The sequence below is a fragment of the Hyalella azteca genome, unplaced genomic scaffold, assembly GCF_000764305.2.
Source record: "Hyalella azteca isolate HAZT.00-mixed unplaced genomic scaffold, Hazt_2.0.2 contig3861, whole genome shotgun sequence".
NCBI lineage: Eukaryota > Metazoa > Arthropoda > Malacostraca > Amphipoda > Hyalellidae > Hyalella > Hyalella azteca.
The window spans coordinates 391,294-415,556 of record NW_025934094.1 but is presented as its reverse complement, the minus strand read 5'-3'; the positions used below and the strand labels follow the sequence as shown (position 1 = coordinate 415,556).

The 24,263-nt window shown below is 37.5% G+C and overlaps 2 protein-coding genes across 2 annotated transcripts in view; both read left to right on the top strand.

Moving 5' to 3' along the window:
* The window catches only part of LOC108681587 (low-density lipoprotein receptor-related protein 4), a 40,097-nt gene extending 28,971 nt beyond the window's left edge, over nt 1-11,126 (top strand). The window contains exons 28-35 of the mRNA XM_018170633.2: nt 68-184; nt 719-918; nt 1,319-1,540; nt 1,951-2,197; nt 3,114-3,215; nt 3,555-3,711; nt 4,008-4,306; nt 5,518-11,126. Of these exons, the coding sequence (XP_018026122.2) occupies nt 68-184; nt 719-918; nt 1,319-1,540; nt 1,951-2,197; nt 3,114-3,215; nt 3,555-3,711; nt 4,008-4,306; nt 5,518-5,625 (1,452 nt within the window). The 3' untranslated portion in view covers nt 5,626-11,126. The remainder of the gene's footprint in view (nt 1-67; nt 185-718; nt 919-1,318; nt 1,541-1,950; nt 2,198-3,113; nt 3,216-3,554; nt 3,712-4,007; nt 4,307-5,517) is intronic.
* Nucleotides 11,127-14,427: 3,301 nt separating this feature from the next.
* LOC108681607 lies at nt 14,428-21,713 on the top strand. Its single transcript, XM_018170657.2, has 10 exons — nt 14,428-14,528; nt 16,078-16,122; nt 17,013-17,203; nt 17,422-17,533; nt 17,896-18,029; nt 18,631-18,798; nt 19,277-19,399; nt 19,734-19,887; nt 20,248-20,391; nt 20,953-21,713. The coding sequence occupies exons 1-10, from the start codon at nt 14,486-14,488 to the stop codon at nt 21,042-21,044; spliced, it is 1,206 nt and encodes a 401-aa protein (XP_018026146.1). The 5' UTR covers nt 14,428-14,485; the 3' UTR covers nt 21,045-21,713.
* Nucleotides 21,714-24,263: the final 2,550 nt, after the last annotated feature.

Below are 24,263 nucleotides of genomic sequence, written 5' to 3'. Positions count from 1 at the left end.
CATCCAGATGAAATTTTCACTAAATCAAGAGTTCAATGCCTTGAACTAAGCGCCGTATTCCTGACAGTTGCCCGGAACGTCGCTGCAGTCGTCATGTTCCCGCAACAACGGACATTGCTCCCATCTCTGCCTGCGCACTCCGCAGGCACATTCCTGTGCCTGTCCCACGGGACTTGTACTCAAGGTATTAATAAATTTAATTTAAATTTAACGCAGATAATAACCATCAAATAGCCTATGCCTAGTATCATTATGATCAATTTTTCTTTTTGTGCGACAGTATAATTTATGGATCAAAGGCATATTAATTGAGAAAATCTTTCGGAATTGCAGCAAAAGAGAGATTGTGCCACAAGATTTGGCGAAAATAATTTACGATCGAATTTATTATCGGAAAGTGCACGAGCTAAAATACCATACAAAGCGATTAATATAGCGAGTACCCTAACTTTGTCAGTATTTTTATGTAATAACCACATTAATTGGGTCATTTTTTTATGCCTAACTAGACGAAAATCTTGCAGCCGATAGAAATCAAACTTCGCCATACGCGGACTTCGGCGCACGTCTACTCTGTATAAGATGAACGTACGCAGGACGGGCGTACGTTCACGCAGGACGGGCGCACGTGTTCTGGAGAGCCGACGCACTACCTGGTACTTTTCATTCACAAGTCGAACATTCATGTATCATTTACTTCACTTGTACGTTCATACAGGACGGGCGATCGTGTTCTGGAGAGCCGACGCACTACCTGGTGTTCGGTGGGAAGAATTATCTCGGGCGCATCTCGATGGACACGAAGCCTTTCTGGGATGTGGGCCTCGAGGTGCCCGGCATCAAGCATCCCGTTGCGCTCGACGTGCACTACAAGACGCAGAAACTCTATTACACCGACGCCGATAAAGACGCCATCTTGTGAGTAGATAATTTAGTGGTCTTACCTTTTGGTTACATGGAGACTTCATCTTGTTACTTGGTTTTCGAGAGTGTTGTAAGTTAGCAAGAATACGATTCAGCGGAGAGCCGTTCTTCAAAGAGGTGTGTGTGCATCTCTGGTTTTATTTTGATATCTAAGTTGTTTCCTTACTGGTTCATCTCTGAACAGTACAAGGATGAATTAAACACCTCTTTTTCTCAACAAACCATTCATAACTTACATCCGCCAGCGGGATATATCTCTGAACATACCCTGACCTACGTTCTGGACCTGGATTACCCTCAACTACAGTAACGTTTGTGCAACAAAGAGTGTGTATGGCAATGACCTGAATGTCTCATTAACTTGTGTGTTGTTACATTAACTCGTTTGTTACAGTGTGGTGTCACTAAACAACCTGAGTTACCCTGAAGTCCTGCTGGACACCTACATCAACTCCCCAGACGGGCTGGCGGTCGACTGGATCGCCGAGAACTTGTATTGGACCGACGCTGGACGCAAGTGCATCGAAGTTGTTCGGCTCACGAGGCTCTCCAGAAAAGTCCTCATCGACGAAGACCTCCAGGAACCGAGAGCAATTGCCGTCTTTCCCAGTAAAGGGTAAGCAATTGACCATGCATCACTAATTTGTTGTCAATATTGGGCTGAGTTCTGTTATTGCATGATAGTATGACTAGGGCTGATTTCTGTTATTCCATGATAATATTATATAGTTGCACCGTTCAATGTTCCTAATATTTCTGCTATCGATGACTGAGTTGTGCGAGATTGCGATTACAGATGAGATCCAAAGGTCACTGAATTTATATAACGGTCAAATCTTTTATGTAAATGTACTCAATTCCTCTTTTTATGAATCGATTTTTAATTGGTGGGGTACATGATGCTTTTCATACATTTTTAGGTTAAAGCTAATGAATTTCTCGAAGTTATCAGCTTCTAACTCATGAAAGGCTATAGTGCACAGTTTCCAATATTATAATTGGTTAAATTCGTTTAATGGTTTTCAGGTTCTTATTTTGGAGTGACTGGGGCGAGAACGCGTCGAGGATCGAGCGGTCGTACCTGGACGGTTCACACAGAACCGTGATCGTCAACACGAACATCGGGTGGCCCAACGGCCTCGCGCTGGACTACAAGTCGGAGCGTCTCTTCTGGATCGACGCGCAAGAGAAGCGCCTCGAGAGCTGCGACCTGGAGGGCGAGAGACGCCAAGTTCTTGTGACCGATCTGCCCCATCCTTTTGGACTTGCTTTAGTGAGCATTATAACTTGATAAAACGACTGCAATAAATTAAATCAAAAGAAGAAAATTTAATAGAACGACAGTCATAATCAAAACGAAAGGAGATAACTTAATAGAATGACTGCCATAATCTAAAGAAAAGGAGATAACTAAATAGAACGAGAGTCATAATCAAAATAAAAGAAAATGACTTAATAGAGCGAAAGCCATAATCAAAACAAAAGGAGATGACTTAAAAGAACGACTGCCATAAATTAAATCAAAAAGAGATAACTTGATAGAACGACTGCCATAAATCAAATCAAAAGGAGATAACTTAATAGAACGACTGCCATAATTAAAATAAAAGGAGAGGCAAAACATTATTTTAGCTTATTCTAGGTGGTTTCAAGACCTGCTTTTGGATTTAATTTGCCAATTACATTTTTGAATTTAATAAGTTATTCCAACCGAAAAAGAACAGTAAAGCAAACCACGATTTCGAGAAAAATATAAAAGTATCATGCATTTAAGAAATATATTCCATGCCGTCGCCCATGTATGTTGTATTTCATGTTCTCACTGAATGTCTGATAGGCTTTCTTGACAATACTTTACAGAAAACAAAAAAATCTATTCTTTCATATCTATTGCAATACTAGTTGAAAATTTAATTATTATGAACCACTTAAATGCGTTACAAGTCCATTAAATTCTGTTACCTTTATAAGTTAGCATCACTGAACGTCTAATAGGCTTTCTTTACAATACTTGACAGAAAACAAAAAATCTATTCCTTCATATCTATTGCAATACTAGTCAAAAATTTACTTATTTTGAACCACTTAAATGCGTTACAAGTCCATTAAATCTTATTACCTTTATAGTTATCAATGACCTATCACGTGAGTGAGAAATTATAAGATTATCAATTGTTTATTTTATGCAGATGAACTCGTTCGTGTACTGGACGGACTGGAACCGCAGTAGCATTGAAATGGCGGATAAAATATTCGGCAAGCCTCAGGCGGTCATCAGGACCGACATCAGGGTTAGTTACATCATAAATTTTGATTTTATACAAATTTTGATGGAATGCGTGAGGTTTTGATTTAAAGCCTGGAAACTCACTGTCGCATGAGAAACTCTCACCATTGCCTATGCCTTTTGATAGGTCTTTTATTTCTGCTTAATTTCGGTTAATACGTCATATTTCCTTATATTTTTTATTCAAGCATCATCTCACTGTTTATATTTCCTTCTAGGAGCCGATGGAAATAGTCGTTCCCTTTGGTTAATACGTCATATTCCTTATATTTTTTATTCAAGCATAATCTCATGCATTATATAAATATAAACATATATAAACATAGTTTATATTCCTTTCTAGGAGCCCATGGAAATAGTTTCGATCCGTAGCGACCTGCAGGAAGGCAGCAACAGCTGCGGCCACGAGAACGGCGGCTGCACGGACCTCTGCCTGTACCGGCCCGAGGGCGGGCACGTGTGTGCCTGTGGGGACGAGCCGGACCCTCACTGCTCCACTGGTCGGTCTAGTTACTTCTTGCGTTATTACCCAGACCCTCACTGTTACAATAGAGGGTTTAATTACTGCCTGTGAAGAGACTCTAACCCTGCTTTATTCCACTGAAAAGTATTATGATAAAGTATGTCTTCAGCAGATCGTGTGACTGTTTTCGGCTACTTTCTCGCGTAGCTCACGAGCCAGTTTCTTTCAGACATTTTCATAATACTTCTAAAATCGTCTGTCATATTCTCGTCCCGTACTAGAAAATTCGTTTTTCCGGTATAAGAGAATGTTAATTGTACTTTTTTTTAACAGAGAAAGGAGGGGCGAAAATCGCCGGAGTCTTGGACAAAGACAGCGAATCTAAAGGTTCGCTGCCGTCTTGGCTGCTGCTGGTGTTGACAGTAACGCTCGCCTTGATCCTGCTGCTGGCCACCGTCGCTTGTTGCATTAGGAGTCGTCAGCAGAAGATGGAACTTAGCATCGCTCCTCCTCCTATAGACGGCGGATCTCTGACTTACACCAACCCAAGCTACACAGCGTCGCACTCCGACATGTCGTGCGAGCGACGGCCTTTCACCTGGCGCCGGCTGCACCATCCGGACAACCCGCAGGTTCGGAACCTTTTTTATTTGCGCATAAATTTATGTCATATTTCTAAGCTCAATATAAGTTCTGCGAAATTTTTGAAGTTGGATAAGATTGATCGGTAAAATGAATGAGCGGCACCCACGAAAGAGGTAAAATAGGTCGAAATGCTATGCATAAATAATGGGTTTTCGTTCCCGGATATTGTCGATGGGAATTATCTCGCGGATATGTATTTGGAGATTATTTGTCATTCAATCCATGGTCATTTCACTGCATCCATTGATATCAATGTAGAAAAAACCCAAAACTATTCATAATAATTACCTGTGATAATATAAAAAAGTGAAGGGTTTTCGGGGTAAAATTCTTAATTATCTTCACAAATGACTGTTTAGTTAGATAAATTATTACTATTGTTCATAATTTTATATCTTATCTAAGCTACAATCATTTCTAAGCTTTGAAATAACTGGAAGTGAACATTTTCTTTGTTGCAAATGATTTATTATCTCAATTATTTTAACATAAACCACTGATGCAATTCTACATATGAATCCACCTACTCGCACGCTTTCAATGAGACTGCCTGCATGTTAGGTACCCGTACATGTGCACAAACTTCGTCACTTTAGTGGAATAATTAATGCCCGTCCTGTATAACTTGATCGAGGTTTCCCTTCTATAATTTTTTTCCTCGGCTATCCACACTAACTATTTACACACTTTTGGTTTTGTGCCTGCCTTTCTCGATTGTCATTCATCAAGAAACACTGATTTTTTCACTATCCATGGAAAGCGTGGGTTTGGTATTTTGATTCAAATGAGAAATAAATTTCTGATTTTTTAATTGCTATAGATCACTTGATAGTATGATCTTCAGCTTGGTGTAAATGCACTGACTTTTTCTGGGCTCTGGATGCTTGCTATTGAGCGTATCGAGCTTTGTCCCAAGCTCAATCCCAAGTTACCAGCTCACAATGAGCCGGTCTGAAAACCCTGGTTCAGCATTCAGCTACAGACTAATCCTTGAAAGAAAGAGCAGACGAATCCTTGGTTTTGTACGGAATGTTTCTCTCATTTCAAAATCCTTGGCATGGTCATGGAATGTTGTCATGGAACAAGTTCTCAGCTCCCTGACAATTATTATAAACAGTACTAGTGAGGCCAGGAACAGGATATAAGGCAGTGCAACAAGCAGCAGCATCCTGCGCTGACCCGTCCATGTACTTATCAGGGTCGCTTGTTCGACGAGAAGGCCGAGGTGGCAGCTTTGATCAGCGAAGGCAGCAGCGTGGAGCATGAGAGTCCTCCTCCAACTCCCCCCAAGCACTCAGCCTCCTAGCATCAAGCCCCAGGGGGTGTGGTCGTTACTCCACCTCCCCACTACACTTTTTCCGAGAGTGATGCACTCGATAAGGTTTCTCACTTCGATCCACTGGAAGGAGACGCTCAGTGGAGGGGTTCACGCTCGTCGCTGGTCATGCTCAACTTGCCCATAGCTTCATCACACTTCGCCCCGTCTATCAAACCTCGAGATCTTGCTAAACGACATTAGGTTGACGTGAAGTAGCTTTCTCTTAGTAGTAAACTTCCAAGATTTATTTCATTTTTTTGAGAAGATGAGCAATGTTGACCACAAGAACTTTACTGACGAGAAGTGCATTTAACTGAAAACGACTCCAGTGAAATGACTTTGGTAAAAGCGAATTTCCTGTACTATTCATACTTTTTCTTCCAGTTAGACACACGTGTGCCAAAATGTGTGCCACTTTTATTTTAAGCTTTAATTAATTTATCTATAAATTTCACTGCACGTGTCACGATGCACATGCACTTGATTTATCTCAAAAACACTTGTGAGAAAATCAGTCAAAAATTTTTAACGAAAAATTTGCAGCTTGGACGGAGCCCTGAAACTTCTACTGAGGGAGGACTTCAGTCGTGCTGCTTCTGCTGCACAGGCTCTCGGCCTCAGCCTGCAAGTGTTTGAAAATATCAAAATCATTGGATATTTTCTCAGAATGATTTAAAAATACTTTAGGTGTCAAAGTTTGGTCACCTCTACTAGGGTTCCTGTAATTTATTTACAACTCAGTGACGGCATGAACATTGTACTTGCTATTAATTAACTGAGAAGGTAGCTAATGCCATCACCAAAATAACTTATTACGGACATTATGTTCATGCTATTTCCTCTCAAAAAAAAGCCTTTATTACAAAAATAGCTTTTATTATTACAGATAAAGTTACCACTTGTGGTGTTTTCTTGTTTCCAGTTGGATATAAGGTGTCATAAATCACTGATTTTATAGGCTTTTATCACGTGACTGTTTTTTATCGAGGATCGTTGACAACAGTTTGGTCATCATCGTATAGTCGCAGGATAATTCTAACTTTATCCTTAACGTTGCTTGTTTTCCCCAACTACGCTGATAATCGTGAATGCGGTGCAGAAAACGATATGATCGTCTTAGTGACTAACGATGATGCTATTATTTGACCTATGATCGTGAATGCTGTACAGAAAACGATATGATCGTCTGAGTGACTAACGATGATGCTATTATTTGACCTATGATCGTAAATGCTGTACAGAAAACGATATGGTCGTCTGAGTGACTAGCAAAGATGCTATTATTGAGAGCATCTTGACCTTGATCGATCCACCTCTCACGCTCCTTGTAAGTCAGAGTCTTGACTATGATAAGCTTAAGGTTATATTCATAAGAGATTATATTTGTACTTCGCAAGCAATTTAATTTCTTGTGAAGCATTGTATTTTTGTAGAAAAATAATTATTATACATGAAGACAATATATGTGCGGTGTTTTTAAGTAGGTTTAACTAAGAGTTTTTTTATGATTCAAGTATTCACTGAAGTGAACTGTGCGAGTATTAATAATTGTGAACCATTTACTCTGATTATGAACTTGTTGACGCGAAGGTTCGACGAAGTGAATAGCGTAAGTACCAATAAAGTATGACCCATCACGTCTGACAATGATCGTGAGTCTTTTTACATACGTGGTAGCGAAATTTTAGAATTCCATGCATTTTTAAATCGTGTATATTTACTGCTTTGCTAACGCATTAATTCAATACACATAAACAAACTTGTACACAGGGATAATATACAAATTCTGGAATTAATCAAGTGATTACACGAAATTTTATATATTTTAGCTGTTCATGGAAAAAATGTCTGGCTTATGGTGTCGCAAATTGTAGTGGTGCGCGCCTCTCATGCTAATTAATTAATTAATTAAGACGAGGTCAACAAGTGCTCAACGTACCAGAAAATTTTGTAATCCCACTTTATTGTTGTCATAGAAAGATCGTAGTGTGCATTCGAGCTGTAGATTTGTTACCTAGCAATCTTCTGGTGTATAGGCGCTCGCATCTCCCGGGCTGGAGACTACATCTGGTCTCGCGAGTTCTTGGTGAATATCTGGCTTCATATTTATAAGTAAAAAATTGGTTGGCTTGTAGATTTGGTTGTTGAACATCGATTAGTTTTGAGTATTTTGGACCTGTTCTCAAAGATTTTCACGCGTTGATCTTACGCTCGAAAATTATTAGAGTGATTCTATCGTGTGAAATAACGAAGCCTACTAAGTTTACGTTCAAAAACCATTCCGGTTTTTTATTCTTAGTTTTGAATTTATTTTTGGAAAAAAGAAAATTATATCATAATTATTGTATCCTTAAAAATTGGAAGCAGCCAGCTTCGATTTATTTCCGTAAATATCCTCGGTAGATTCAAATATCTTTCTTTTGAATATAATGAATGTAATGATCAGTTGTTTTAACGCTTGTTTAGCTGCGCTTAAGCTGCGAACGTCATTTTTTGAGAAATAAAGTTGACTTTAATTAGGGTAAACTTAATGCACATTCAGTCAAATGAGTCATCTGAGAAAGAACTCGCAAGCTCGAAAAATATATTAGGTATATTAGTTTCCAGGAGTCCTTCAAGAGCCGGTGCTTTTTTTCTAAAAAAAAAAATTTTTTTGTGGGACAAGCATTCACAGTAGAGTCCTGACTCGCGTATTTCGATGTGTTTTCAAGTTAAGAGAGGACTTGTGGCTCCGGTTCTGTGGCGAACTCTGCTTCACTCCGTTAAATTATTCTTAATAATCACCATAAAGGAATGATCCATCCGGCCTGGCCTAACGTTTGTGATGACGGCAATTGATAATAAATTGATTTCAAACATAGGCGCAATGGTTTCATCGAGTCAAGAGTTTTCATATGCAATGTTTCTTTCGGAAAACAAATCGAAACTCTGGAAAAAAGGTATGATTAATATATCTAAAGTATTTTATTTTATATTTTATTTAATGTCTCATGACAACCAAATTCCTAATTTAATGAGCTCCAGGGAACCGAATGCGCTTAGGTTTGTGTAAAATTTTTCTTTGTAGGGACCACTAATAAGGTAAGGGGCTTGGTAGACGCAACTGGCACGGCAATGACGTTGGAATAACGTTTACTTAAAGTTGATTCAACGAAACGACGTTCAATGTAACGTATTTTTAACGTCAGATGTATGGTGGCAATGTTCAATAAGCTGCACACTTGCGTGTCTTAGCTTAGCTTCACATAGCGAAGATGCTAGACTGCTTCTGACTAACTAGCGTGTCGAGCCAAGCATTGAAGCTCACGAGTGGAATGAGTGCAGAGACTACTGAACAAATTGCCGAGCCTCTTAGAAGAAAGCACAATGAATTTTATAGAAAGCTGCGTATGAAATTGCTTATGAGAAAATAATCATCACAGAATGTGATGACGTGGTAGGTATTCACGTGTTACAATAGGCATGGTGTAAGCGAAGCAGTTGTTTCCATGCCCGTTAGCAAAGCTCTTGGTTGATGTCCGTACTGCACCAACTCGTTGATATCTGGCACTCAAGCTGTTGATGTTCTTTCAAAGTATATAAATATATATAATATAATCTTAGATATATTTGAATATTTTTTGCGCATTCCTCGACATGTATCAACAAAGGGAAGTATAAAGTGTGAAGTCGGTCGAATTTACATAGTTCGTCGCGCCAAAATCAGAGTTCAAGTTGACGGACACTCTGATATTCGTATAAAATGTGACCTGCTGATTAGTGAATAATTAATTAGCTTGGGTCTTCATTTATTTGTTTTGTACAGCGCTGAAAAGTGCCGCTGCAGCAACGGTCTAATCCATTGCCTAACTGTTGCGTAGATTGTTGCGTGTTTTAATAATAGATGGTCACTTCATCATTATTTTGGTTTAACCTCTCGCATTAATTAGCAGTATTACAGTGCGCATCTTATCTATCAATCGATAAATATTTTCATAAATAGTGATAATACCGATTTATATTAAAGTTAGAATTAATACTTTTTTTGTTGTAAGCTGTTATTGGTTGTATATGTTGTCAGATTCTAATATTCGTATACAATAGCTATTAAATACAATATTTTATCACTCCTTACTGTGCTACGATGACTCGATTTTTACGACCACGATCCAACCTCTCAATAATTCCACGCATATACTACCTATAAGATTATTCCTCTGTGAATTACTCGCGAGAAATTCATGTCAAATTCATCATTAAATCGAGGATTGCTATTAATTATTGAGTTCAAATCTGAATTGGCGTGATCGAATTTAATTCTTGCACATTTGTTGGAGAGTATGAAGTTCCTGAAGCTGTGAAAATAAAGTGTTTTTGCCGCCTCATGACTGCACAAATTATTCCAATGATGAACATCTAAAAGACTGCGAGTCTCAATATTATATACGGTCTCAACATTAAAATATTGAGACTGCCTATATACGGTCTCAACATTAAAATATTGAGACTGCCTATATACGGTCTCATCACTAGAATATTGAGACTGCCTATATACGGTCTCAACATTAAAACTTGCCAAAGATAATCGTATTCGCTCTCTCACGATATAATGTTACTGATAATAATACTTCAACATCCAGATTCTTCACAAAAAAAATTTTCATTATCGGAAAGTGTTTACAATTTTCATTTTGAACTGTCATTTCCAACTTTATCCAAATTAAGTGATTTTATATTCATTGCATTTCATTCAAGACACATTTTTCTCATATCTATACTTTTTTATTCTTCTCATTCTTTCTCAATAAAACATCGAGAAAAGTATCACTGTACTTATAGACTCTTTCCTCGATATACGATATAACCCTGGAGCTGACCGCCTTAGTTAAACTTTAAATAACTTTGACTCTTATCAGCATGTTTGTATTGGCATGTCAATCATGAATAAGTCTGTGTTATCGTCGAAATTTATTAATTAAAGTTCATACATTTTCATACAGGATTGTGAGTTTTTAATTTTGGCTCATATTATGTGTAACTATTAGTTTATGATCGAAATGTTTTTTCCACAGAGTTTCGTTCGAGTTTAACGCATTTTGATTTTCATGTGTTACATCACCAGTAGGGTGGATGACTAATTACAAGCTAGACCCATTATCTCGTATCGCTGACTTATTCAGCTTTACCGCAAGGACCAATGCAAAAACAATAAAAGCATAATAAATTAACAATATATAAACAAGTTAGAAGACTAACTTGACCTAACTGAGTTACCTGTCTTGCACCACTTTCTACGTTGTTCACTAACAGCTTTTATCAGAACTTCATTGCAGCAAAAGCAGCTACCATTATCAGCTCTGAGTCACCAGCATCATTAAGTGTCTCTACTCTCGTCGCTTGTAATGCGTTGTTTTTTTTCGAATTTATATCCACCGAGGTATAAGAGAATTATTGTTCCCTTATTCTAAAAAAATTACCCTTAATTGAAAACTTCAAAATTTTATTAGAAAAATTGGAATTCAAAAATTAAACTTAAATCGTGAAATTTTTCTAAAAGCACGAATCTATAACGAAACTCAATTGAATAGCCATTCAAACCGCAATTTCTAACTTTAAACATAATTAATCTTGAACTATCAAACATGATGCTCCTCAAGGCCTACCTAGAACGTTTAACTGTCAATAATCAGGGCAGGATTATAAAGTGTTATAATTTGCAGCACACTACGCCGTGTGTTATTATTACGAGCTTTTAATAACTACTAAACAGAATATACGCGTTGCGGTCCTCGTTACCTGTATTTGTTTACTGTAATACTGAAGGGCGGCAATAGGAGAGGAGAGGTCGCCACGTTTGAGATCAAAATGAATTTTTAATTGTTGGTGGCGAGGGAAGTTATCGTGTCTCCTGAGAAATGCTTCAATAAAGTATTGTTTTCCACTTGCCTTATATTTTTCCTTCTTTTACTGAAAAATCGCACGAGCCATTAAAATTCAATTAAATCGTGTAAATCTACGATAATTAAAATTTAGCGCAGGGATATTGTGTCAGAATTGTTGTGAAAAATTCTTAACAAATTTTAGCTCACATTATGGATAGAAGAATGTAAATGAGTTCTCTGTATATTATTTCTGAATTATTAGCAAAGTTATTCCGAAAATGCCACTAAAATGTGTACAATGACAGGAGTGACGCACGCTGTGGAGATAAGTTAATGTAGGAAGTGACGCAGGTTGTGGAGATCAGTGCGATGTAGGAAGTGATGCACGCTGTGGAGAACAGTGTGATGTAGGAAGTGACGCATGCTGTGGAGAACAAACAGTGCGATGTAGGAAGTGACGCACGCTGTGGAGAACAGTGTGATGTAGGAAGTGACGCACGCTGTGGAGAACAGTGTGATGTAGGAAGTGACGCACGCTGTGGAGATCAGTGTGATGGAGGAAGTGACGCATGCTGTGGAGATCAGAGCGACGTAGGAAATGACGCACGCTGTGGAGATCAGAGCGACGTAGGAAGTGACGCAGGCTGTGGAGAACAGAGCGACGTAGGAAGTGACGCACGCTGTGGAGAACAAATGCGATGAAGAACGTAATCGAGTGTGTTAAGCTAGTGATTACTGAGAACATCACTAGTAAAAGAATATTAGTAATGCCATTCGTATATATATATCGTATACGTATGTATATTTGTATACAAGTTCGAGCCATGGGCTCTGTACATATACATGGATTCTGATTAATTTTTCTGTAATCCTTGGCAGATTTAGTATAAGCTCACGCAAGTGCAGTATTCGAACCTACATAAACCTGGGACACCAGAGGCTATAGATAACCTCAAGCTTAACTCTTTTAATTCATGATGATTTGAGTATACCTGAAAATGTACTCACGTTGCGGGAAGGAGAGCGTTATCGCAGCAGACATGGAGATAACGCTCGGGCTATCAAGAGATAAGCTATCTCTGGCTCAATTTCTCCACAAGAAGATCCAAACACATTTCAACCCCCTGAGCATTTCTCTTGTTCTAAATCTAAACTTTTATTGTTGTTTTATTTAGTAGCAAAAAAACTTTGATGTGGGCTAAAAAGTTATTTGCAAGTAACTTATTAACGCAAACTCTTAGCAAAACGTAGAGCCGTACACTTCAGCCCAGTGAAACTGTCGACGGGCGATAGGGTTCACGGACCAATATCTGCTATACTTAGCGGGAAATTCGCTATGGGCCCATGACCCGCAGTGTTCCCTTTGCCCCATGTTACCTCTAGGTCTTTACTGTGTTCGTTCTCGAAATAGAGCGTTTCAAATAGTTTGTCTACGCCTTTTGCGATATTAATTTTTAAGCATTTATCTCTACCATTGTATTTTTGTTGACAGAAATGATTTTAATAATAAAATTAGCGTATTCAATGCCTACGAAGGTAACAAAAACAATACTCCCCCATTCTCCCCATTAAAATAAGTTATGGACGTACTGGATCACAGCTTGGTTGAAAACCAAGGCGCTTTCCTTGTTTTCAACTAATTTAACTGCAATAAATTCCTCTGCATTGAAACGTACAGAGCATTTTAGCTGTTTTCAAATCGCTTATCTGCATGAATTTTTGCTCGATAGAATTTTTACACTACTTAACTAAATTTATTCCGCTGGTATATTATCAAAAAATTTTCAATTTATTTTAACGCAAATTAAAATAATAAAAAGTACGATCAAACATTTCTTTCACATGAATTACACAAAATTGTATTAAAAAACATCTAAATCTTTAGATTTTATAAAACTGACATTTCAGCACAGTTTTTCTAGGTGTCCTGTTAAATGTGAATCAATATCAGCGAGGCATCTAATTTCTTCTTTTAGGGACTTAGATTTCTTACCTTAAAATAAGTTAAGAAATGCCAATTTCTTTATAACCGACCTGAACCTATTACTCCCCTCAAACTTTTCAGAGTTTACATTTATTCGTGAAGTCAAATTCGTGACCATTCATCATTGATTTCCAGGGTGTCGACATACAAGCATGTAAGAGTCTCTTAGAGCTGTTAACTCAATAATAATACGAGTCAGACCTGTTGAGTCACGGCAAAATATAATAGATGATGAGTCAAGACCGTTGACCCCGGCAGAACAAAGTACAGTGGCTGAGTTAGGGCGGATGAGTCCAGCAGAATAAAGTAGTGGCTGAGTTAGGGCGGATGAGTCCAGCAGAATAAAGTAGTGGCTGAGTCAGGACGGATGAGTCCAGCAGAATAAAGTAGTGTCTGAGTCAGGACGGATGAGTCCAGCAGAATAAAGTAGTGTCTGAGTCAGGACGGTTGAGCCCGGCAGAATGAAATAGTGGCTGAGTCCTTTGAAGTTAATTCATCATAAAGTCAAATGGTGTCCGAGTCAGAGCTCTTAATTCGCGAAATAAGATAATTATTTCTGAGTATAAGCTGTTGACTCACAAATGATTTATTCTGTCTGAGAACGAGCTGCTGACTCAATAAAAATACAGAAGTCATCATATCAGGGCTGTTAAGCCATATAAGATACTCATTCGGATATAGCATTAAAACAAATGGCCTTGATCACTTTTGTTCGGCACATAATGTAGAACATTTCTTTGTCGCACTTGTGGAAAGAGAAAGAAAAACTTAGAAGGTTCTTGCAATCTATTCAATTCACCTAAATTCATTATTTTGTTGTATTTCCTGACGATTTAATGTACTCACATAGGAGTGTGTGAAGAGACGAATCATATCAGGAGCCGGCGGCAGCGATAAGACCAAGATAAGGTGAAACTCCATCAAGTGATTAGAAGTTCAGTGAGACATTCTATCTTGTGGACATCCCATAAACACACGTGTCGCTCTCGAACGGCAGTGCAAAATGAATCGATTGATGTTACCAATATTTCTGGTGATCGCTTCTGGTGAGTTTCATGTAGAGGACATAAGGTAATATAATATAATACGATAATATGTCGAGCTCATAATTACCTATATTCATTAGGATTTTAGAGTCAATTAAGATTTTTTTTGCTTTACACTTCTAATACACACCGCATGAAAAAATCTACTAGATGGACTCCAATTTATTTTAGGGTGTCTGTTGATGATTATAGGCAATCTTTTCACTTGCAGTAAATTGTGTTAAAAACATGAATGAATCCATTGCTTTTCAATTTTTAAATGATTTTGAAAAGATAAATTTCATTGAAAAAGACATTACCTGAAGTTTGGTGTGACATTACCTGAAGATTCAAAGTTAACATCGGACAAATGACTGCCCCCATTGTCAATGCATTCAGTTAGTCGGTTTTTCAAGTTTCGTTCAACTCGCTGGAGCATATTGACGGCCTGGGCCAATACTTTCAAAAAAAGTTAAGAGATCGTAAATTCATCAGCCAATCATTGACGGCCTTTCAAGCAATATCCACCAATCATAGACAAGAAAATAGAACGTAAGTACTTACGTTCACTTAGCGAGTTTCGAAAGTATGGCCTGATCTTTGGCAGGCCCGATACCCCGATTTCGCTCCCATTAAATTTTTAATGGTGTTATCATAAATCAATTTTTTACAATAACTGTCCAAAGACCGTACCTCATTTGAAGAACAACATTGCCAAGCCAACGCCAAAATACCCGTCAAAATGCTTATTGCATATAGTATATTGCGTCAATATTGCAATGATATATAGATACTATTTATAGCTTTGAAATCAGAAGTGTCCGTGACTCACCCTATATTATCAATTATGCATGGCCGATTACTGAATAGCTAGCATTAGATAGTATAATAGAATTTACGATAAGAGCAGGTATGTTGATGTTCTTACTATTCCTGTTAGGAATTACAAGAACGTGTAATTTTATTTTCAAATTTGTAAAGTTCATTATGCATTCAAGCGTAAATATTGTGGCGAAGAACAATAACGAATTGTTAAGTCACAGTTGCCCCTCAATGAGAGGCGCAAATTTATCAAAATTTCTATGCTCCACTCCCATTAATCATTTTATCACTTTTCACTCTATTGAAAACCTAGAGGAAGCAACATTGAAGAGCCTTTATTGAGTGTGACATAAGAAGTCGAAAAAACAATCAATGATTGATTGTAACTTTCTGAATCGTGTCGCATTATGTCGTTATTGCTCACTATTTCGCTTTTTGGTGCAACTTGATCGTTCGCAATCTGACACTGAAATTATCCTGCAGAAAATTGGTTAGATATTATATTATTATTACATGATATTATATATAATTATATATTATATCATATATTATTGTTATTACATTATATAAGATGTTATATTTTCACGGGCAATAGAAATATAATATATCGTGTTCTTAATGGGCACAAGAAACATAATACTATTTCAAATATCATATCGTGGATCGGCATGATAATATTGAAATTTAATCTCTCTGAATGTGTCTATTATGAATTATTGTTGATGTCTAATTTCTCTTCTCTGCACAGCGACACTGGGCAGCTCCCACTCCGAGACCAGTCCATCCATCCTCGGTAAATGACTTATTGTTTTGTTATAGCGATGCACTGCAATCCTTATGTCACGATTATAGTGATGCACTGCAATCCTTATGTCAAATTCTCTAGTGCAAAAAAATTCTGACAGCAATAAGTAGAGACAACAGGCTCACGTTTCTCCTTTTTTTATTTATATTATATTTTGTTATCATCAAAGACGATGATCTTATGCCATTACTGTAGATATAACACATTTTTGTGGCAATTGAAATAGTGAAATTAGGTAATATTAAAGTTGCGTTCAAATTAAATAGCGTAATCATACATTAGCCTGAATGTTTACTGCTCTAAACTCCTGATATGGGTATACTTGTATATTATTGCGATTAATGACCAGAGAATTCATTGATTCGAGTTTCACAATAATTTGCATTCGAAAAGTTGTTAATTAATTAATATTATTCCCGTAAACTTGCATTTTCATCAAGCAACGGCCTCTGAAGAATTGTTCGGCCCTAAAAATATAAATCAGCAAATTTTTTAGTCATTAAATCTTCAATACGTGTTTTCAAAATTCGTTACATGTTTAAATCTTCCGCCATCTAATACTGATATCCGCTTGTATATTCATCCATCATGCTATGCACAGTTCTGTGTGCTGAGTATTATTCATTTCATAAAAATCATACGATAATCATATGCACGCACTTGAGCGGAAATCAAACTCAGGGGTGCAAGCAGAACCAATTATGTGTTTAGGAAATAACTCATTTTCGTCAGTATGATCAGTAATTTGAATGTGAAAAACATATCTCATCGTCAATGTTAATGATTGTTTCAACTGCAATGATTGTTTAACTGCAATATGTTGTTTTAAAGAAGACTAGTAGAATTTGTTCATAAAAGAGATTGATGTACCTGAGCAGAGGAGAGCGAGTTCGGGTACCGCGTGGCGGAACACCTCAAAGTCTTCTCCAAAGACACGCATCCACGGAACCCTGAACAACGCAACATCACCCAACAGTACATCATCGATAAGTTCCGCTATATAGGACTCGAAGTCGAGACGCAAACTTTCAACACCTCCATCAAGATGAGCTACAACGATGATCAATATGTGTGTTAAAACCCTGTAGCGAAAAAATTGGCGGGGATATTGAATAACATTCAATTAAGAATAAATTCAATTTGTCAAGGAATTCATAATTTAGGAACAATGAAATAAATTGTTAAAATTTACTGAAACAGTTTTGCTAGATTATTCATTATTGAGGCACATGAAACCCTATATTGAAACTGTAATCCATTTGACAACGTAACTTTGATGCTGTGCAGTTTATCGGCACGAACATCATCGCCACGCGCAAGGGCAGTTCGCCGCGCAAGAATGTGATGGTCATCGGCGCTCACTACGACTCAACTGGCGTCAACGAAAACCACCAGCCAGGTACTGCAGATTCAGAGAAGATTGACATGGTCTTAAGCACTGCAAGCAAACCATGGTTTTCTTTCAGTGCAATCGATATTAAGCACTGAAGGAAAATCAATATGGTTCGAACTTGAAGATTACTTTCCATGTAAAACTAACTCTAACAAAAATGACAGGTAGATCAGGAATCATTTACATTTTCGACATTTGTTACCGCGATTATAAAGGAATGACAAGGATAGTTTCGGCCATTACCCTAAATTTGCACAATGATTTGTACATACGCGATGTTTGGAGCTGAGCTATAATAAAATAAATAAGAATTACGTACAATCGATCTAGAAGATTGTGATGCATCATCATATTCGTGTCGTAACCAGAGCGTGCTAATGGCGTTGGGATAGCAACGCTGCTCGAGGTGGCTGCTGCCTACGAAGGCAGCCTTCGCTGGAACGGCTTCACCGCGAACTACACCACCATCTTCGTGGCCTTCGACCTCAACACCAAACAACAGGTAGACTTGCTTCGATATTTTTAGTGGTGTTAAAATATCTATCTTAATGAAGTAAAAGTAAAATTTTTTGAATGCCCACTCATATTTCACCTGAGTTTAAATGAACTTATGACAGTCTCGAAGACGCTGTCGACAGGTGAAATGTGCACAACAAGAAGGGAATGGGAATGTACAGTAAAATGAATCCAGTTTCATCTAGCGACACATCCAACAATTACCTTCTATGAGCCCGATTAACTAAACGATGGATATTTTTGTCTGAAAAATTATCTCTCATAGTGTAATGCTGTGAAGGATTTAAAATAATTCAATTTTAAGCATTCAAATGTAATTGCCGTAGAAACGAATCTGTCTAACCTCAGAGCATCCATCACTACAGGTTTTGTGCTAAGCGAATAACAAGAACTGTATTAGTAAAGCATTCAATTATTATTTTATTCAATTTAACGTTTTCAACTATATTGTTACTTTGTTGGATTCATTTTTCAAAGGTAGCTGCACAGTTGATGAATTATTGCAAGCTTCGTAAATTACTAATCATACATGGTGGCTTCTTCGTTGCTTCACGTGACATTTAGACTTAATCCATTTGCCTGTCCAGATGCCAGCTAGTCCTGGAATGCCAGGGTCATACTACTTTGTCCAAGATTGGTTGGAGCCAAAAATCAAGAGAGAGTTCCTTACCTTCGACGGTTCTTTCATCTTGGACTCGATTGCCACGTACAACACTGAAGTTAACTCGCAAAACCTGCCGGCCGACTTCATCAGGGTGAGGAAATGCACACCAATATCTTTGTTGAGAATATATCCATCGCTTACCCAAATTATATCGTTTCAGAGGTAAATCAATTAAATTTATTTGCCCATTATCAGAACAATGGTTCAAAAGCCTCCATGAGAAGTTTATCTATGACACTATCGATTTTTATGCTGCAGCCAATTATAAATTGATGAAACTCCTCATGCAAGTCTACTATTACTTCTTAGGGAAATTTTATTCTCGTTTTTTTTTTACTTTAATATCACTGAAAATGACCAGAGGAGTTATTTTAAACCATGAAGCTGTTAATTATTCTAGATTTACGTCCGTTATGCACGATTCGGGTGTAAGCATTTAAAAAATGGTAGCTACAATCTCGTGCTAATGAGGAATAAGGAACAAATAGTTGGTGTACAGACAAAATGCGATCATCACCGATATAACCACGTTCGAGACTACAAATAATCAATCCTTCTTTATATCTCAGGTTTTACCCGAAGCCTATCAAACCATTACAAGTTATGAAAACAAAGGCAACTTCCTAGCCGCCGTCTCCTCAGGAGATAAGTCTGCTGCTGTGTTGAAAGACTTTTCGGGTCACTACAACCACGTAAGTCTGAGTGTTCAATGAACCCTCGCGCCGAAGCATAACCTGATTACTTAATCTTTATTTATGAAACAATGCGCAATGCGTGAGCTTCCAGTGAAATTATTCTCTTAATTTTCGTACATTTTTCGCTTGCTTAAACTGCCAGAGTTTTCACGAATTTAAAATACTACATCCTTCAGCAACTAAACATATAATTTTTTTTGTGTGAAATTCATAACATCCCTAATGACACCTGCTTATTTCCTTAATAGGAATAATTACAAATTGCTTCTTCCCTGTATGTCTATTGCCACATTATTCCTTTCATCGAGACATTATATATACTTGATGTCAGGACAAGAAGGCTCGTCCGTTCCGTCTCCAAATGATGGTCGGAAACATCTCGGAAACAGGCTTCGGAGCGTACGAGACCCTTGAGATGTTCGACAAGCAGGCATCCTTCCACTTCTGGGCTGCCTCTCGGCCATCCGTGCTTCTCACTGACACAGGTTCTTATTGAAGCAATTTCAACTCATCTGCTTGTTTTTTGCATCAAAGAAACCCATCACTCCAATGTTCAAAGAGAATACTTTGATATTGCTTGGGCAAATTGCACAAGAATAGGGCTTTAACTATGATGGATTTGCACTATTAGTTGAATTTGACAAGTTATTCGCGTTTGAATGAACTTGTTCAGGTGGACATTTCGTTTAAATTTGCACGCACTGATAACTATCATTTTGAGAAATCGTTGACTTTACTTTTTACGTCACTTTAAAGTCCCTCACATTGTTGTGCCGTTAGGACTGACGTGAATTGTGCTATTATTACTAGCACAAATTATTGTGTTTTGTGTTGGCACTCGACAGCGGACAAGCGTTTGCTGCCTAAAGGAGAGCAGTCCCCTGTGGACGAAATGTACGTCTTCTGGAATCCACAACGTCTGGCATTCGTGCACAAGACGTACGTCGCTCTCTCCTACACGGTGCTCGACCGACAGACAACATACACCGGTAAGCAACCAAAACTAGAAGCTGAATGAACAACAATGCATACCGTTGACGTCGCTAGAAGAGAAACTCTTGGCGAAATTGTTTCAATGTAATTTTTCGCGCTCAAAATTTGCTGTGTCATTAAACTTCTCTTGTACAGATAGCCAAGCACTCGTTCGTTCATTTGTCGCAAAATGAAAACATGAATATCATGATAATCCTGCTCAAAATATTCTTGTGAACAAAGTAATCGGCCAGGACTGTCTTAAATGCCCAATTAAGCATAAAAAATTAATTAATTTATGGTTAAAATAGTAATTTAACGAATTTCAGTTTTAGAACATAAAGCTTCCCGCTGCAGAAGAGCGCTGCATTCTTCCCCAACCCAGACCGCTACAATTTCCATGTCTTAGGAACAATTTGAAATAAGTTAACGTGTTTCGAATTGCTGCACTAATGATCATGCACAACAATGACAATAATATCTTTAGCCATTCATATATTATTGTTTATGTGATCAACGTAATCTCACCGGATAATTGCAATCTCCTGATAATCACCATGATCACCCTCCCTCTTCAGGTCTTGCCAAATCGCACGCCCCCTCCCTCGAGACCACTTCATCCCTCATGGCTATGGTGGTCGTTGCCGTCATTGCACGAATCTTCAATTAGTAAATCAATGAGAGAATCACTGATGATGCGTTGCAAGGCTATGATTAGTGGAATTAAATTTAAACTACATAGATTGAGAACAATGTTACAAATGCTGCGAAGTATTGATAGGAAAGCTACAAGTGATTTTAAACGAGCCTTTGTTAGATATGTAGTGTGAAAATTAATTATATTCACTCATCGTAACGAGTTAGCTGAACCGGCCTTAACATAAACTTGTTTTGATCTTCTGGTTTTGATGCATCTGGTTATCTTGGTTCGTTTTTTTATCTTGTTTCTTTGGCTCTTGAGTTTGGTTAATAAAATAGATTATTTTTACGGTGGTATGATTCGACTAATTCCAAGCATCGCCCAATGATGTCCTGCTGTAGTCCAGTTGATGATTGCCTCTTCCTAGAGTTAAGATCTTCTTTGAGTACCTAAAAAAAATGCAACTTTTTCCCTCTGAGTAACGCCTAAAAAATTGAAAGTGCGATTTTTTATTGAGTATCATATATATAGAGGAATATTCATACAGTTTCCTTGGTAGTATTTTTAGGATAAATGACTTTTCATCGAGTTTCCGCATATAATTTATACCGCTCAAACTTAACTGAACTTAAGGACTGAGCCGTTGATTTCTCCCGCTGTATATTGTTTATATTAAATTGAATAAATTTAACTTCAGAACTGTGGTGTATTATTAATTTTTATCACATTTTACTGCCGACATAATCAATATACTAACTTCAAGCGTTTAGATAAATAATATAAAATTTAATGGGCCCATCCGTATTGAATTTTGCTCTCACAAACATAAGGGAAGCCTATAATCACCTTGAATATCAGTATACTCAACTGCACAGGAAAATTCACAATTTAATACGAGTATTATCGACGAATTTTGTTTGATGTAATACGGAGACTGTAGGATAGCTCATCAAAGCCTTTATTACCTACACTTGATGCATGCCATATCAGACCTGCTGAGGCACCGGATCTCGAGCAACACGGAAGTCAATAAGGGTACATTTACCCTGTGTAAATTTTATGAGTTCACCGTCAGAAATCACCAGTGCCTTGTTTTCATCCTCAAAGTGTAGTGTGCATTATCAAAACCATACGATCTCGCAAGGCTCTTATGAAGTGTTTGCTCCGTATTTAATTGCGGTAACGTGTGCGCCACGACACGAACGGTATGACGATCATAACAACACTAAACAGACGAGGAACTCTGAAATGACTCTTGGTCTTCTCGATTTACTTGAAGGGATCGCTGTCGCACCGCCTTATGTTGCGTTTTCGTGGCTCAGAAATAATGGCCCTTGGGGTACGGCAGCTCAGTCGCTGACGCTGATTTTCCAGATATTGAAGATACTGCGCTATTTTTTGTTATATAGTTGTGAAATAATAATTACATTTTATACCCAAAATCTAATGATCATTCCATAAAATATAAACATTAAATGACCTATTAATGTAGTTACCCAAAATGGAGTAGTTCAAAATCGCCGAGAAATATATATTTTTTGTCCACAAAATTAACGCTTTACAAGTTTTTAGTGGATTTCATTTTGTGTGGTTTTAATAATCAAATATATTTTTCATTTATAGGAGAGTAAATGCTCATTGGATTCAAAAGCCGCCTCTTTGGTTAAGTTTTTTTAATTATATCTACTTAGCATTATTCAGTAAAATTTTGTGACTTGATTTGCATTACACTTCATTCTCAAGCCCAGTTTATTTTGGGGAATATTTTTTATTATTCCAAGAAGAAAAAGGAACAAAATTCATCGAACATAACAAAAAAATTAGATCGGGACCCACTGAAGTGAGTGACAGAGAGCGCATTTTCTCACGTCCGTCCGTCCGGACGGACGGACATGACGAGCACAATAGTGCCTTTTTTCCATGAATGAGAAAAAGCGCTAAAAAAAAGGAACAAAATTCATTTATTCGCGACGCAGTCACTTTAATTTATACTATTTTTATTTTGTACTAATTCAACGCATGATTAAAAAATTAGTTCCCGCTTGTATCTTCGAAGTTAAAATAAAGAAATTTCTTTATCATCTACATTCATCAGCTGCATCATCAACATCTAGAGAATCACAAACTGGAAAAGCATTATCTTCATGAATAGTACATTGAAATAATCTTTCTCTTGATCAAATCTCCGGAATCATGGCAGATTTCCTAAAATTTATTGAAAATTTCGTGTTTTTCAAGAGTTGTTTCCTATGTATAGTTGCAATCAGAGTCATATTGGTATTTCACTTAATAATATTAGTGTTCTGAAATCATTCAATTCAAATTTCAGAAGCAATTTATTTATTATCAACGGAAAATGGATCGTTATTCGAGCGATGTCTGAAAAATAAAAATTTTCTGGCGCCTGTCAAAAAAAGTTATGAGCTAAGAACTTTCAACGATAACATTTTATACGTGATTCAACTTTAATTAGCTAGCCTAATCTGTATGATTATTGATTTATTTTTCATTCCAAAGTTGAGATAATTAAAAAATTCAAGATAATGATGAATTATAATATAGTTACTACGTTGCTTGTGACTGAGCAGTGGAATCACAATTAAGCTAGCCTTATTTCTTCTTCTTCCTTTTTTCGCATTTCTTAAGCCTTATTTCTTGCAGCAGCGGCATAAAATAACGCGATCCTTAGTGACGTTTCCCGTCACCGCCTCATCATGGTAATTCCAATTAATATCGACTATGAAGCACAGATCGGTGAGAAGTCGTCTGCATTCAAAGATGCCATTTTATGGCGCGAAAAACCATCAAAAATCTAATTCTTTGGGAATAACATAAGAGACAGTGTTTTTAACCTCTCGTATATCAGGCTACATAAATCCGATGAAAATATTTTCAATGGGAAGTCGGCTCCTCTTCGAAAAAAACAGTGTTTTATATCACAGCTTTTCTTTAGTTTCCTTATGCATTTGTGTTCCTCGATCGTATGTTTGATAGAATATACACTTGCAAATATTGACTATTGTCCCATCCCATCCAAAAAAGTTTACATTACACCGACTGTTTCCTGTTAAATTAACGGTAGCTTAACATTTGCATCGGATTCTCCTACATTCATTAGTAGAACGAAAAACTAAGCAACATGGCACAGTAAATGGTGCTTAGCACCGGGGCGAGATAGCCTCTGGTGCTGCAGCACTGCAGGCGACTCCCAGTGATGTTCGCCATAGCACCCACCCGCATCCTCAGTGC